The 11524-nt window shown below is 57.2% G+C and overlaps 2 protein-coding genes across 3 annotated transcripts; both read left to right on the forward strand.

The window, feature by feature from the left end:
* Positions 1-208: 208 nt before the first annotated feature.
* Positions 209-7816, forward strand: CHTOP (chromatin target of PRMT1). 2 transcript variants are annotated; one of them, XM_061442476.1, is made up of 6 exons: positions 209-345; positions 1308-1389; positions 2865-3018; positions 5821-6007; positions 6128-6265; positions 7031-7816. In XM_061442476.1, the coding sequence occupies exons 2-6, from the start codon at positions 1325-1327 to the stop codon at positions 7231-7233; spliced, it is 747 nt and encodes a 248-aa protein (XP_061298460.1). In that variant the 5' UTR covers positions 209-345; positions 1308-1324; the 3' UTR covers positions 7234-7816. The 2 variants fall into 2 exon arrangements, with proteins under 2 accessions (XP_061298460.1, XP_061298461.1); XM_061442477.1 differs by having other exon boundaries at positions 5824-6007.
* A 2261-nt stretch (positions 7817-10077) lies between these two features.
* On the forward strand, positions 10078-11430 carry SNAPIN (SNAP associated protein). Its single transcript, XM_061442437.1, has 4 exons — positions 10078-10208; positions 10447-10493; positions 11078-11196; positions 11299-11430. The coding sequence occupies exons 1-4, from the start codon at positions 10078-10080 to the stop codon at positions 11401-11403; spliced, it is 402 nt and encodes a 133-aa protein (XP_061298421.1). The 3' UTR covers positions 11404-11430.
* Positions 11431-11524: the final 94 nt, after the last annotated feature.

Consider the following 11524-nt stretch of genomic DNA (forward strand, 5'->3'; position numbering starts at 1 on the left):
CCCATCCCATCCCATTCCCATTCCCATCCCCATCCCCATCCCGCCCGCCCGAGGGACCCCCTCCCGCCATCAACCAATAGCCGCGCGGGAAACCTCAACGTCACCGCAGCCCACCCAATAGCAGAGGCCGTCGGGACGCGCCTGACTCCGCCCCTTCCCTTTGCGCGCCGCCGCGGCCGCCATTTTGGCCGCTGGAGGGAGAAGGCGGGGGGGGGGGCTGTTCCTGTGGTGCCGCCGCCATTTTGTCGCGGCCGTTCGAGCACGGCGGGAGCGGGCGGAGGGCGCTGAGTCTGCCCCGCGCCACCCGCAGCCACCGCTGCCGGGACCTGGCGACCGTCGGCTTCGGTGAGAGCGTCCGGTCCTGCCCGAGGGCTGCGGCGGGGCGGGGAGGGACGGGACGGGGACCGGCTGCGAACGGGAGGCCGCAGGGCGCGGTGAGGCGGTGCCGGGGGTGAGGGGGGGAGGTTGAGCCTTGCCCCCATGGATGGCGGCTGTTGCCGTTGTCGTTGCCGTTGCCGTTGCCAGGGGCTTGTAGGGCTCGGTTGCCGGCCCAGGGCAGGCCTCACCTTTCTCCCCTGCCTCTGCGTTGTTGAGGAAGGGGGGGGGGGGGGGGGGAAATGCTTTTAAACCGCATTTTTTGGTTAAAAAGCGGGTTCCGGCTGCCTGTTGGCTCCGTTTCTATGTGATCTGTGCTAAAACTCGGTAAAGAAAGCGGTTTCTCACTGGGGCTTGGAGCATCGGGAGCAGCTCCCATTAAATCCCTGTGCTGCGCTCATGGGCAGCTCCCGTGGTGGAGAGCCCCATTAGAGCAGCGTTAGGTCCTAAACCCCCCCTACTTACCGCTTACATCTGTCCCAGGTGGTTGTAATCGCATTAAGAGGGTGAAACCTTAATGGGTTTAAGCCATTTGGGACTTCTGTAATGTAATGTCGAGGTTTTCTTGCGGAGGGGGTGATACCTGCCTTAAACCACGGTGGCCTTTCCCTGTTGCTGATGCTGAGAGCATAGGGAGCGTGGCAGTGCGTTGGAGCCTGCCCTAAAGAAGGCAATGAGGTGCTGGTTTGGTGGCGGCGGGGGGGGGTGAGTTTTGCATCATTGCCCCTGCCAGTGGTCCCATTTCTTAGTAAGGATGAGTTAAGTTTGACTTGGGGATGTGTGAAGCCCGCTGTATCCTGGGTTTCGTGCTACCCAGTGCATTGCTGTCGTTGTTTCTGCCCCTTGAAGCAGGCAGGATGCGGTCATTTCGGGGGGGTTCCGTGGGAGATCCCCAGTGCTGTTTGGTTGAGGCCGCCTCTCCTGTCTTGCAGATTCTCTTGAGCTGAAGATGGCTGCACAGTCAGCGCCGAAGGTCGTGCTCAAGAGCACCACCAAGATGTCTCTGAACGAGCGGTGAGGAAGCCAACAGCAGCTTCAGCTCATAAGAAATCGTTGTCCTTAGTTATCACTGCCCACAAAAAAAAAAAACCAAACCCACCCAGCCTGGTTTCGGCCCTCTTTTAAGCTCATTAAAGCAAGCCGATGGCTGTGCACCTCTGCCTTAAACCACGCCAAAGGTGGCACGCAAGGTTTAAAGGGCGAGCGTTTTCGGAGCGGTTTGATCCGTCGCGGTTTAATAGGAAACCCTTGCGACACGTAAATGTGGTGGGATGTGTTATAACCCAAGAGAGAGAGAAAAGCTCACACCCTCCCTTTTCTCTTCCACGTGTGTTTTACATTGATAGAGGCGACGCTGCAGCACGGTAGCATGTTACCCAAGCTGCAGGAGGCTTGCTGCTTTGTCCAAGGCAGACACACGTGCATGTGGTCTGGCCTGTAAGAGGCAGGCAGCGGGCCGCTGAACAAGCCCAAAGGCCCTTTAACAACGTTCTGGGCCTTGTAAGAGGCAAATGCTTTGCTTCATCTCCATCTCTTTTTCTTTCTCTTGCCTCGATTCCTTTATTTCTTCTGTTGAGTATTCCTCTGGTTTTCCATGCCGTTGAGCTCGTGCAGTTCGACAGTGGTCACTAACAGCAATGCAGTTCTGTTTCACTTTCCTCCTAACCACTCTTGGATTATCTTTTGTTGGTAGCATGGAGCCAGGGGGAAATAGAGCCGTGTTTGTGTTGCCCCTGCTCTAGCAAGTGCTGCAGGGAGATGGATGGAGAGGCCAAACTGGTGCTCAGAGTTATCCTAGGCAAGATGAGGGGCAGGGCAGGGGAGGCCTTGTTAGCCCGTTTTGGTTTGGTCAGGCCATATTCCCCATCTCTAAGTGTTGTTTCCCAGCCCCAGCACCCAGCAGGATGCGGATGGGCTGCTCCTAAGGAGGCTTGCCATCTTGCTGCTCCTGGATCCTCCTAAAGAGAAGATCCTTTGTGCCCCAAAGAAACTGCCAAGTGAAGTGTTTCTCTGAGCAGCCACGCTTGGGTGGTGGCATTGCTCCTATGGGGCACCAGAGGCCACCAGACTGTCCTTAGGGGGATGTCTTTTGTTAAGGTGCCTTTTGGCCTTGAGTTTTTAACCCTCTTGGGGGGTGAATTTGGCTTTTGCAGTCAGATTTCCCTTTGCTTTTGTGTTCCTGTGATGTCCTCTCCCATCTGTCACGGCCATCTCTGCTTCTTGCTTGTTGTCATTCCTTCTGCCATTTCTAACCTCAGTAACCTAAAGCTTTCTCACTTCTCGATTAATACGCAGCATCATTTCTGAGTTTCCAGTTCTTGCACACTTGTGGAAAACGAGGAATACCTAATCCCATATGCCGTGACCTAAGTACCACTCTTTACGTAAGGTTCATGGGATCTGGAGATCCAGTCTTGAGAGCCATGAAATGCCAATAAATGTATGTAATAAAAGCTTTCTTTAAACACCCGTTTTATTCGACCTTGAAGCTTTACTAACATGCTGAAGAACAAACAGCCGATGCCAGTGAATATTCGGGCTACCATGCAGCAGCAGCAGCAGCTAGCCAGTGCCAGAAACAGAAGACTGGCCCAGCAGATGGAGAACAGACCTTCTGTCCAGGCGGCTTTGAAGCTCAAACAGGTGAGAGACGGCCACGGGTTCTGATGCCTGCCAGCAGCACGTGGATGGGGGAAAATGGCCTTGGATGCTCAAACTGAGAGACCTGGAAGGGCCTTGCAGGAGATGCCACCTTTCCCTTTAGATAAGTAATGCTTTTGTGACTCAGTGGTTCACGTTGGGGGTGTTTTGTGCTGGTTGTTGATGTCTCCTCTCTGTTTTTCCAGAGCAGTGGTTCTCAGTCTGGGTTTCTGGATCTGCGAGCGCTTCGCCTCACACTCTAGCTGCAGTTCCAACTGCTGTGGGTTGTTCCCAGTACTTACTGGCCAGTTGAGGCTGGTTGCTCCCATCCCCAGCTCCATCCTCTCCTGGTGCACTCCCTTCATAGCAGCTGGCTGCGAGGAACAGAGGAACAAACTGATGTGGGGCTGAACGCTAGAATGCAGGCCTGGATTTAAGGCACGGGGTTGAATTCTCCTTAGATAAAGAGTATTTATCATTTCACCTTTCGGTGCCGAGTCTTACAGATTGTGTTCCTCCAGTTGCTTTCTGGCAGTAGAGCAGAAGACCCGAGCACAATTGTTAGATCTTAATTTCCCTGCTGAAATGAGTGTGTTTCTCCCTAACTCTGGACTGAAAGAAGCGGCAGGAGGGGTGGCTGGTAAGAGGAGCTTAAAGAGGATGTGTAGGGCGCAGCATTGAAGGATGTGGCGTGTTAGAGGTGCTGCGAGGGATGGAGCATCCCTGCTCTGGAGCCAGAGTGAAGGAACTGGGCTGGATCACCCTGGAGAGGAGAAGGCTCCCTAAGGGGAGACCTTAGAGCAGCTCCAGTGCCTAAAGGGGCTGCAGGAAACGTGGAGAGGGGCTTTGGACAAGGGCCTGTAGGGCCAGGCCAAGGGGAATGGCTTTAACCTGCCAGAGGGGAGGCTGAGATGAGCTCTTAGGCAGAAGCTCTTCCCTGGGAGGGTGCTGAGGCGCTGGCACAGGGTGCCCAGAGAAGCTGTGGCTGCCCCATCCCTGGCAGTGCTCAAGGCCAGGTTGGATGGGACTGGAAGAGCTTTAAGCTCCCTTCAACCCAGACCAGTCTGGGATCCTATGAAATGGAAGCCTGTGGGGTAGGGCCTCAGCTCTGCCGCGAGCTCAGGCAGCAGCATCGCATGACTCGACTGCACCATTAGTTCCATGTAATTCTGTACATTCTCTCCCACATGAGGAGGAAGCCTTGGGAGTGTCTCCTTGGAAATGTCTCAGCTGAGCTGCCTCCCCACATAGCTGGAATTCTTCAGCCTGCCCCGTTGAGGGCTCACTCTGATAAAGAGGAATGCAGCTCCTGTTTAAGATCTCTTGAGGCTCCTGTTGTTAAGAGCAGGCTGTGGTGGCAGGCGGCCTCACAGAGCCTGGAAACAGCAGCTCTGGAAACGGCTTCAGGATGTTTGGAAAGCTAAGAATTTCACAAGTGATAAGTGAAACTGGATTTAAAGGGTGAACTTAGTGCTGAAGTGCTGCAAAGGAGCAGGGAAGAACTGATCTTTTGGCTTAGCTCCTAAACCCCTGTGATTTCTGTGTTCAGCGCAAATGTACTTCCATGGATTTCTGCACATAAAAGGGGGGCCGTGGGGGTATTTCGGAGCCTGGATTCTGTTGTGTTGCTCTCTGGGCTCTGGAAGTTGATGTGGTGATGGGATTTTCCCAAGTGCAGGCTATCACCAGGAGCATTTCTGATCCTCTGGGATGTGAGTGCTCTGCGAAGGGACCATTCTGAGCTCTGTGGAGCACTTGGTGTGCGATTCCTGGGTCTGTGGTTTGCAGCTGAGTGCACGAGTGCTTAAATAAACCTCCCGTGTTCTGTCTTTAATGCAAACCCATTTGTACTGACTGGTTCTGGACGTGCCTTTGCTTAGTAGCTGGAGCAGACCAAGGTGCTCTGGGGCAGAGCAGAAGGGCTGAGCCTCTCGGGCCTGTTTCAGCCCCAGGTCCAGCAGCTTAACTTTAAACTCGGGTGGTAAGTGACATCAAGGAGTAGTTGGATGTGGATCGTACACATGCTTTCTCTTTCCTTCCTGCTGGTGAGGCTGGGCACAGGAGAGAGGCTCCTGGTTTAGGCTGTTGGGAATATGACTAAACTGGGATGTAAACTGTCTTAAGCTGGGATGTAAAGCCCACCTTGGTGAGAAGTTGAGCCGTGTCTGCAGCCCTTCTGTGTGAGCATTTGGGAGCAGGAGCTCCAGGGAATGGATTCTGGTGAAGAACCCACTTCAAAAGCCAAACACACAGTGATGACTGTTCTGCAGCTGCTCTGGTGAGGGTAAATCTCTTCAGTACAGTTTGCTGCTTGTATAAACAGAAAAGTGGATGCTTTTCCTAGCTTTGTATGGAAACAGGATGGGGTTAGGGAATGATATCCATGGTGTGTGGCTCACAGATGTCACTCGCTCCGTGGAGGGAGGCTGGGTTTGTGCAGCAGGGATCAGCTTGGACTATCCCAGCAGAAGGGATCATTGGGCTGCCTTTAGGATGAAGGATCTGCTTGGCTTTGGCCTGAGCAGCACTGCTGAAAGCAGAGAGCAAAGTGCTTCCTTGTCTCTGGACAGACACAGGGCTTTGCTCTCTGCCCTGCACCAGTTCTCCCTCCCAGACCAGATTTGACTGCCTTTGAAGCTTGATCATCCATTGCAGAGAGCTGGTAGCCCTCTGGTTTCCTTACAGCGAGATACACCAGGGCATCACCCCTGTTGTGTTGATGGGTGACAGCTGTGCTGGTTGTGGGGCAAGTCCACGATTGCTGCATGACTTTTTCTCCCCTTTCTTACACATCTTTTATTCCAGAAGAGCTTGAAGCAACGCCTTGGGAAAAGCAACATCCAGGCCCGGTTAGGCCGACCAGCGGGGCCCCTCGCTCGCGGAGCCATGGGGGGAAGAGGATTGTCCATGGGGCAGAGGGGTTTGCCACGGGGAGCCATGCGTGGAGGCCGGGGAGCCAGAGCTCTGCTGCGAGGAGGGATCCCGCTCCGAGGTCAGATCCCAATCCGTGTGGCACTGGAGCTGCTGGGCTGTCACCAGGGATGTTGTGGACAGCGTGACTCTGATTCTGTCGGAAAACTGATCGCTTTCCCATTGGAATTCCCTCTCAAAGGTCAGAGCCTGCTGCGTGGAGGACGAGGGATATCCCCCAGGATGGGCCTGAGGAGAGGTGGCCTTCGAGGCCGTGGTGGCCCTGGAAGAGGAGGTCTGGGCCGAGGCGCGATGGGCCGCGGGGGACTCGGAGGCAGAGGTTGGTGCTCACAAGGGTAATAACACACAGCTGTAATTCCGTCTCCTGTGGTGCAGCCCCCAACCCCTCTGAATCCATGCATGGCATAGTGCTAAATGAGGGATTTAATTCCCAAAACACCCATTGGGGCTCCCTGACTGTGTCCACAAAGGGCTCTGGGCATGGCTGCTGAAGTTGTACCCATGGCTTGGAACAGTGGGGAGGCAGCAGGTACTCCTGTTGAGGAAGACTGCTCTGTCTCCTCGCGCTGGAGGACGTGATGCAGGGCCTGTGCAGACCACGAGGCTCTTAAACCCATCAGTCAGGGGGAAATGAGCAGAGGAGAAAGTCTGAACCCTGCAAAATAAACTCAAATTCAGCCTCTGGAACTGAATCAGTTTGGGGAAGTGAACCCTCTTCACCACAGGGATGGGGGAAGCAGGAGGAAACGAGACAGCTGTGCTGGGTGGTGGTTCGTGTTTCAGCCAGATGTGCTCTCATGATCCTGTGGGATTGGCTCCGTGTTTGTGGGAGCAGTTACCCAGGAAGCTGCTGATCCCTCCACAACTTCAGCCTGACACATTTGAGTTAGGCTGAAAAACTCCGGATTCCATGGCAAAATGGGCTTCTAAGGGGTGATGCTGCTGCTCCTTGGCCACCAAAAGCTTCAGCCTGACCCAGAGGCGTGTGGAATCTTGGGAATCTCAGTGGGGGGGTGGGTGTTCAGGCACCTGCATTCCCAAAGCCCATGCTGGCTGTAACCATCCTCTTGGTTCCCCCTCCAAGGTCGTGGCATGGCCGGACGGGGCCGGGGCGGCTTCGGAGGCCGCGGCAGAGGCCGGGGCCGAGGCAGAGGATCGGCGCGGCCGGCGCTGACCAAGGAGCAGCTGGATAACCAGTTGGATGCCTACATGTCTAAGACGAAAGGACACCTGGACGCCGAGCTGGATGCTTACATGGCTCAGACAGACCCCGAGTCCAACGACTGAAGGGCCTTTCCCAGAGACCTTGTGGAAGTTGGTGTGTGGTGCCCGTAAAGCTAAACATGGGAAAAGCCTGAGTCCTGCCGGGAGGAGCCGCCGGCGTAGGGAGCAGCCCGGGCTTTAGTGTCTTCCTTTCACCTTTTGATACTCTGTTGTATGAAAACCTCTTCCTTTGGGATTGTTTTTATATCTTTATTTCTCCTCTTCCCCCCCACCCCCAACACGAACGTGAACCCGCTGACATTGGTGCTGGTGACACGATCCTGCGGTTCCGTGCCTCTTTTTAAGCTCCGTGGTGGCATTTTGGGATCACCCCCATCCCCAAACGCCACCGCAGGGCCGAGCTTACACCCAGGGCTCAATTTGAACCCATCTTGAAGCAACAAAAACCTCTTCCCAGGAGGACAAACCCTCGGGGCAGGTTTCCTTGTGGCGCTCCCCACGCCAGGCTTTGCCTCACCACCACTGTTTCCTCTCGTTATCGGTAGCCAGCGTTGCGGGCAGGGCACTGCCCAGGTTGCAGACTTCCTTTAGTTGGGTTTTCCGATGGTTTTTAGATTAAAGTTTGGCTTCTTTCCGTTGTGTTGGAGCCGGTGGTTTCCGTATCTGGTGAAACGAATTGGAAGCAGGAAGTTCAAATGACAGCAGGGAAGGTGAAATGGAGTTGGGCCCCTAAAACAATGGGGTCCAACGTTCATCCCTTATGGTATAACCCCCCCCCCTCCCAGTTCTCCCTTGTGCCTGTGTGGGCAGGGGTCTGTACCCCGTTGGATTCAGCCATAATGTGAACCGTTCCAGTTCCCATGGAATCTTGTAGTTCTGGTTTGTTGTTAACAAAGGAAAAGTCATTATCAAAGCGGTTGTGGACTCTGTGCTGCTTGTTTTCCATGCAAATGGGGATTGTTGGGCCCTGAGCGGGGGGCGTCCCGGGAAGCAGGAACAGGCAGGGGAGGGGGCAGGACCGCGGGCAGGGCTGCAGGCAGCCAGAGAAGATGCAGCGGGAGCGGGGCCCCGAGTGGGCAGAGCCGGCTGGAGGAGGTGAGTTAAAGGGATGGGGGAGCCCCATGTCCGTGTTAAGGGGTCCCAGGGTTGGAGGGAGCCCCATGTCCCTGTTAAAGGGGTGGAGGGAGCCTCATGTCCATAGTAAAGGGGTCCAGGGATGGAGGGAGTCCATGTCCATGTTAAGGGCATCCCAGGGATGGAGGGAGTCCCATGTCTGTGTTTAAGGGATGGAGGGAGCCCCATGTCCATGTTAAAGGGTCCCAGGGATGGAGGGAGCCCCATGTCCGTGTTTAAGGGATGGAGGGGGCCCCATGTCCATGTTAAAGGGTCCCAGGGATGGAGGGAGCCCCATGTCCATGTTTAAGGGATGGAGGGGGCCCCATGTCCATGTTAAAGGGATGGAGGGAGCCCCATGTCCATGTTAAAGGGTCCCAGGGATGGAGGGAGCCCCATGTCCGTGTTTAAGGGATGGAGGGGGCCCCATGTCCATGTTAAAGGGTCCCAGGGATGGAGGGAGCCCCATGTCCATGTTTAAGGGATGGAGGGGGCCCCATGTCCATGTTAAAGGGTCCCAGGGATGGAGGGAGTCCCATGTCTGTGTTTAAGGGATGGAGGGAGCCCCATGTCCATGTTAAAGGGTCCCAGGGATGGAGGGAGCCCCATGTCCGTGTTAAAGGGATGGAGGGGGCCCCATGTCCATGTTAAAGGGTCCCAGGGATGGAGGGGGCCCCATGTCCATGTTTAAGGGATGGAGGGGGCCCCATGTCCATGTTAAAGTGTCCCAGGGATGGAGGGAGTCCCATGTCTGTGTTTAAGGGATGGAGGGAGCCCCATGTCCATGTTAAAGGGTCCCAGGGATGGAGGGAGCCCCATGTCCATGTTAAAGGGATGGAGGGGGCCCCATGTCCATGTTAAAGGGTCCCAGGGATGGAGGGGGCCCCATGTCCGTGTTTAAGGGATGGAGGGGGCCCCATGTCCATGTTAAAGGGTCCCAGGGATGGAGGGAGCCCCATGTCCATGCTTAAGGGATGGAGGGGGCCCCATGTCCATGTTAAAGGGATGGAGGGGGCCCCATGTCCATGTTAAAGGGTCCCAGGGATGGAGGGAGCCCCATGTCCGTGTTTAAGGGATGGAGGGGGCCCCATGTCCATGTTAAAGGGTCCCAGGGATGGAGGGAGCCCCATGTCCATGTTTAAGGGATGGAGGGGGCCCCCTGTCCATGTTAAAGGGATGGAGGGGGCCCCATGTCCATGTTAAAGGGATGGAGGGGGCCCCATGTCCATGTTAAAGGGTCCCAGGGATGGAGGGAGCCCCATGTCCATGTTTAAGGGATGGAGAGAACCCCCTGTCCATGTTAAGGGATCCCTCAGGTGCTCGCTTAGCCCGTGCTGGGTCCGGGTGCTGCTGCCCCGCGCTCTGCAGCTGCTGGACCGTGACACACCCCGCGGCCGGGCTCCTGCGCTGAGCTTTGAGTGTAAAACGGCCGAAAACGATAAAAAACCCCAAAAAACGATTAAAACCCCCCAAAACGATAAACCCAAAAACGCCCTCAGCGCGCTTTCCCCGAGTTCCGCACGCGTCCCCTTGCGGACTACATTTCCCAGCATCCCCCGCGGCACGGACCAAAGCCTCCATCCTCTGTCCCTTCCGGACTACATTACCCAGCATCCCCCCCGGCTCGGACCAATAGGCTTCCATCTCTCCCTTGCGGACTACACTTCCCAGCATGCCTCGCGGCTCCAACCAGAACCCGTTCCCTTTACCTCGTTCCGGACTACATTTCCCATCATGCCCCGCGGAAGCGGCCTTTCCCGCCCAGCGCTGAGGGGACGCCATTCCCCGGCCGTGATGGCGGCGGGCAGCAGCCCCAGCACCGGCCCCGGTCCCGGCCCCGCGGCTCGGGAGCTGTTCGCGGAGGGGCTGCTGCAGTTCCTGCGCCCGGCGGTGCGGCAGCTCGATGGGCACGTCCATGCCGTCAGGTCCGGGAGCGGCGGAACGGGGCGGGGGGGAACCGGGGCGGACGGGGCCTGAGGGGAGCTCGGGGTTGCTGCGTGGGGACATAGGGGTTTGGGGCCGGGCTGTGGGGAGCGCAGGGAGTGTTTGGGGTGGGCACGGGGCTGGAAGGGGGGGGCAATGGGGCGCTGGGTCCGCGGTGGAGGGAGCAGGGATGGGTTTGGGGTGTCCGGGCCGTGGGGCATGGAGCTGTGACCTCCGCAGGGAGAGCCAGGTGGAGCTGCGGGAGCACATCGACAGCCTGGCCACTGGTGAGACCGGGGGGGGTTCTCTGAGACATGGGGATCACCTCCGAGACATGGGGGGCACCTCCGAGACATGGGGATCACCTCCGAGACATGGGGGGCACCTCCGAGACATGGGGATCACCTCCAAGACATGGGGGGCACCTCCAAGACATGGGGATCACCTCCAAGACATGGGGATCACCTCCGAGACATGGGGGGCACCTCCAAGACATGGGGGGGGGCATCTCCAAGACATGGGGGGCATCACCTCCAAGACATGGGGGGGATCACTTCCAAGACATGGGGGGCACCTCCAGGACATGAGGGGCACCTCTGAGACATGGGGGGCACTTCTGAGACATGGGGGGGGCACCTCCAGGACATGAGGGGCACCTCTGAGACATGGGGGGCACTTCTGAGACATGGGGGGGGCACCTCCAGGACATGAGGGGCTCCTTCAAGACATGAGGGACAGCTCCAAGACATGGGGGGGCACCTCCAAGACATGGGGAATCACTCCCAAGATATGGGGGCATCACCTCCAGGATATGGGGGGCACGTCCAAGACATGCCCCCCCCCCCCCCCACCTCTGCCCCCTTCTCCCCAGAGCTCTGCCGCATCAATGAGGACCAGAAGGTGGCCCTGGACCTCGACCCCTACGTGAAGAAGCTGCTGAACGCCCGGCGCCGGGTGGTGCTGGTCAACAACATCCTGCAGAACGCTCAGGTCAGCCCAGGCATCCCAATGGGGGGGAATGGGGAGCAAACAGGGGTTCCAATCCCCTCCATCCTGACGGCTGCCGCTGCTCCTCCTCCTCCCCTGGCACAGGAACGGCTGCGGAGGCTCAACCACAGCGTGGCCAAGGAGACGGTGCGGAGGAGAGCGATGCTGGAGGCGGCCGGGGCCTACCCCCAGGGGCTGCCGGGCAAGTGAGGCTGTGCCCAGAGCCCCACGAGCTGGGGGCTGCTGGGGGTGTGAGCCCCACAAAAGGACAATGATGGGAATGGGCCAGGAGGGGAGCAGGGATCCCCCCCCCACCCCGCCTTGGTTGTGG

This window comes from Pezoporus flaviventris, unplaced genomic scaffold, assembly GCF_033815535.1.
Source record: "Pezoporus flaviventris isolate CSIRO_AGI_PZ_B2104156 unplaced genomic scaffold, CSIRO_AGI_Pfla_v1 ptg000225l, whole genome shotgun sequence".
NCBI lineage: Eukaryota > Metazoa > Chordata > Aves > Psittaciformes > Psittacidae > Pezoporus > Pezoporus flaviventris.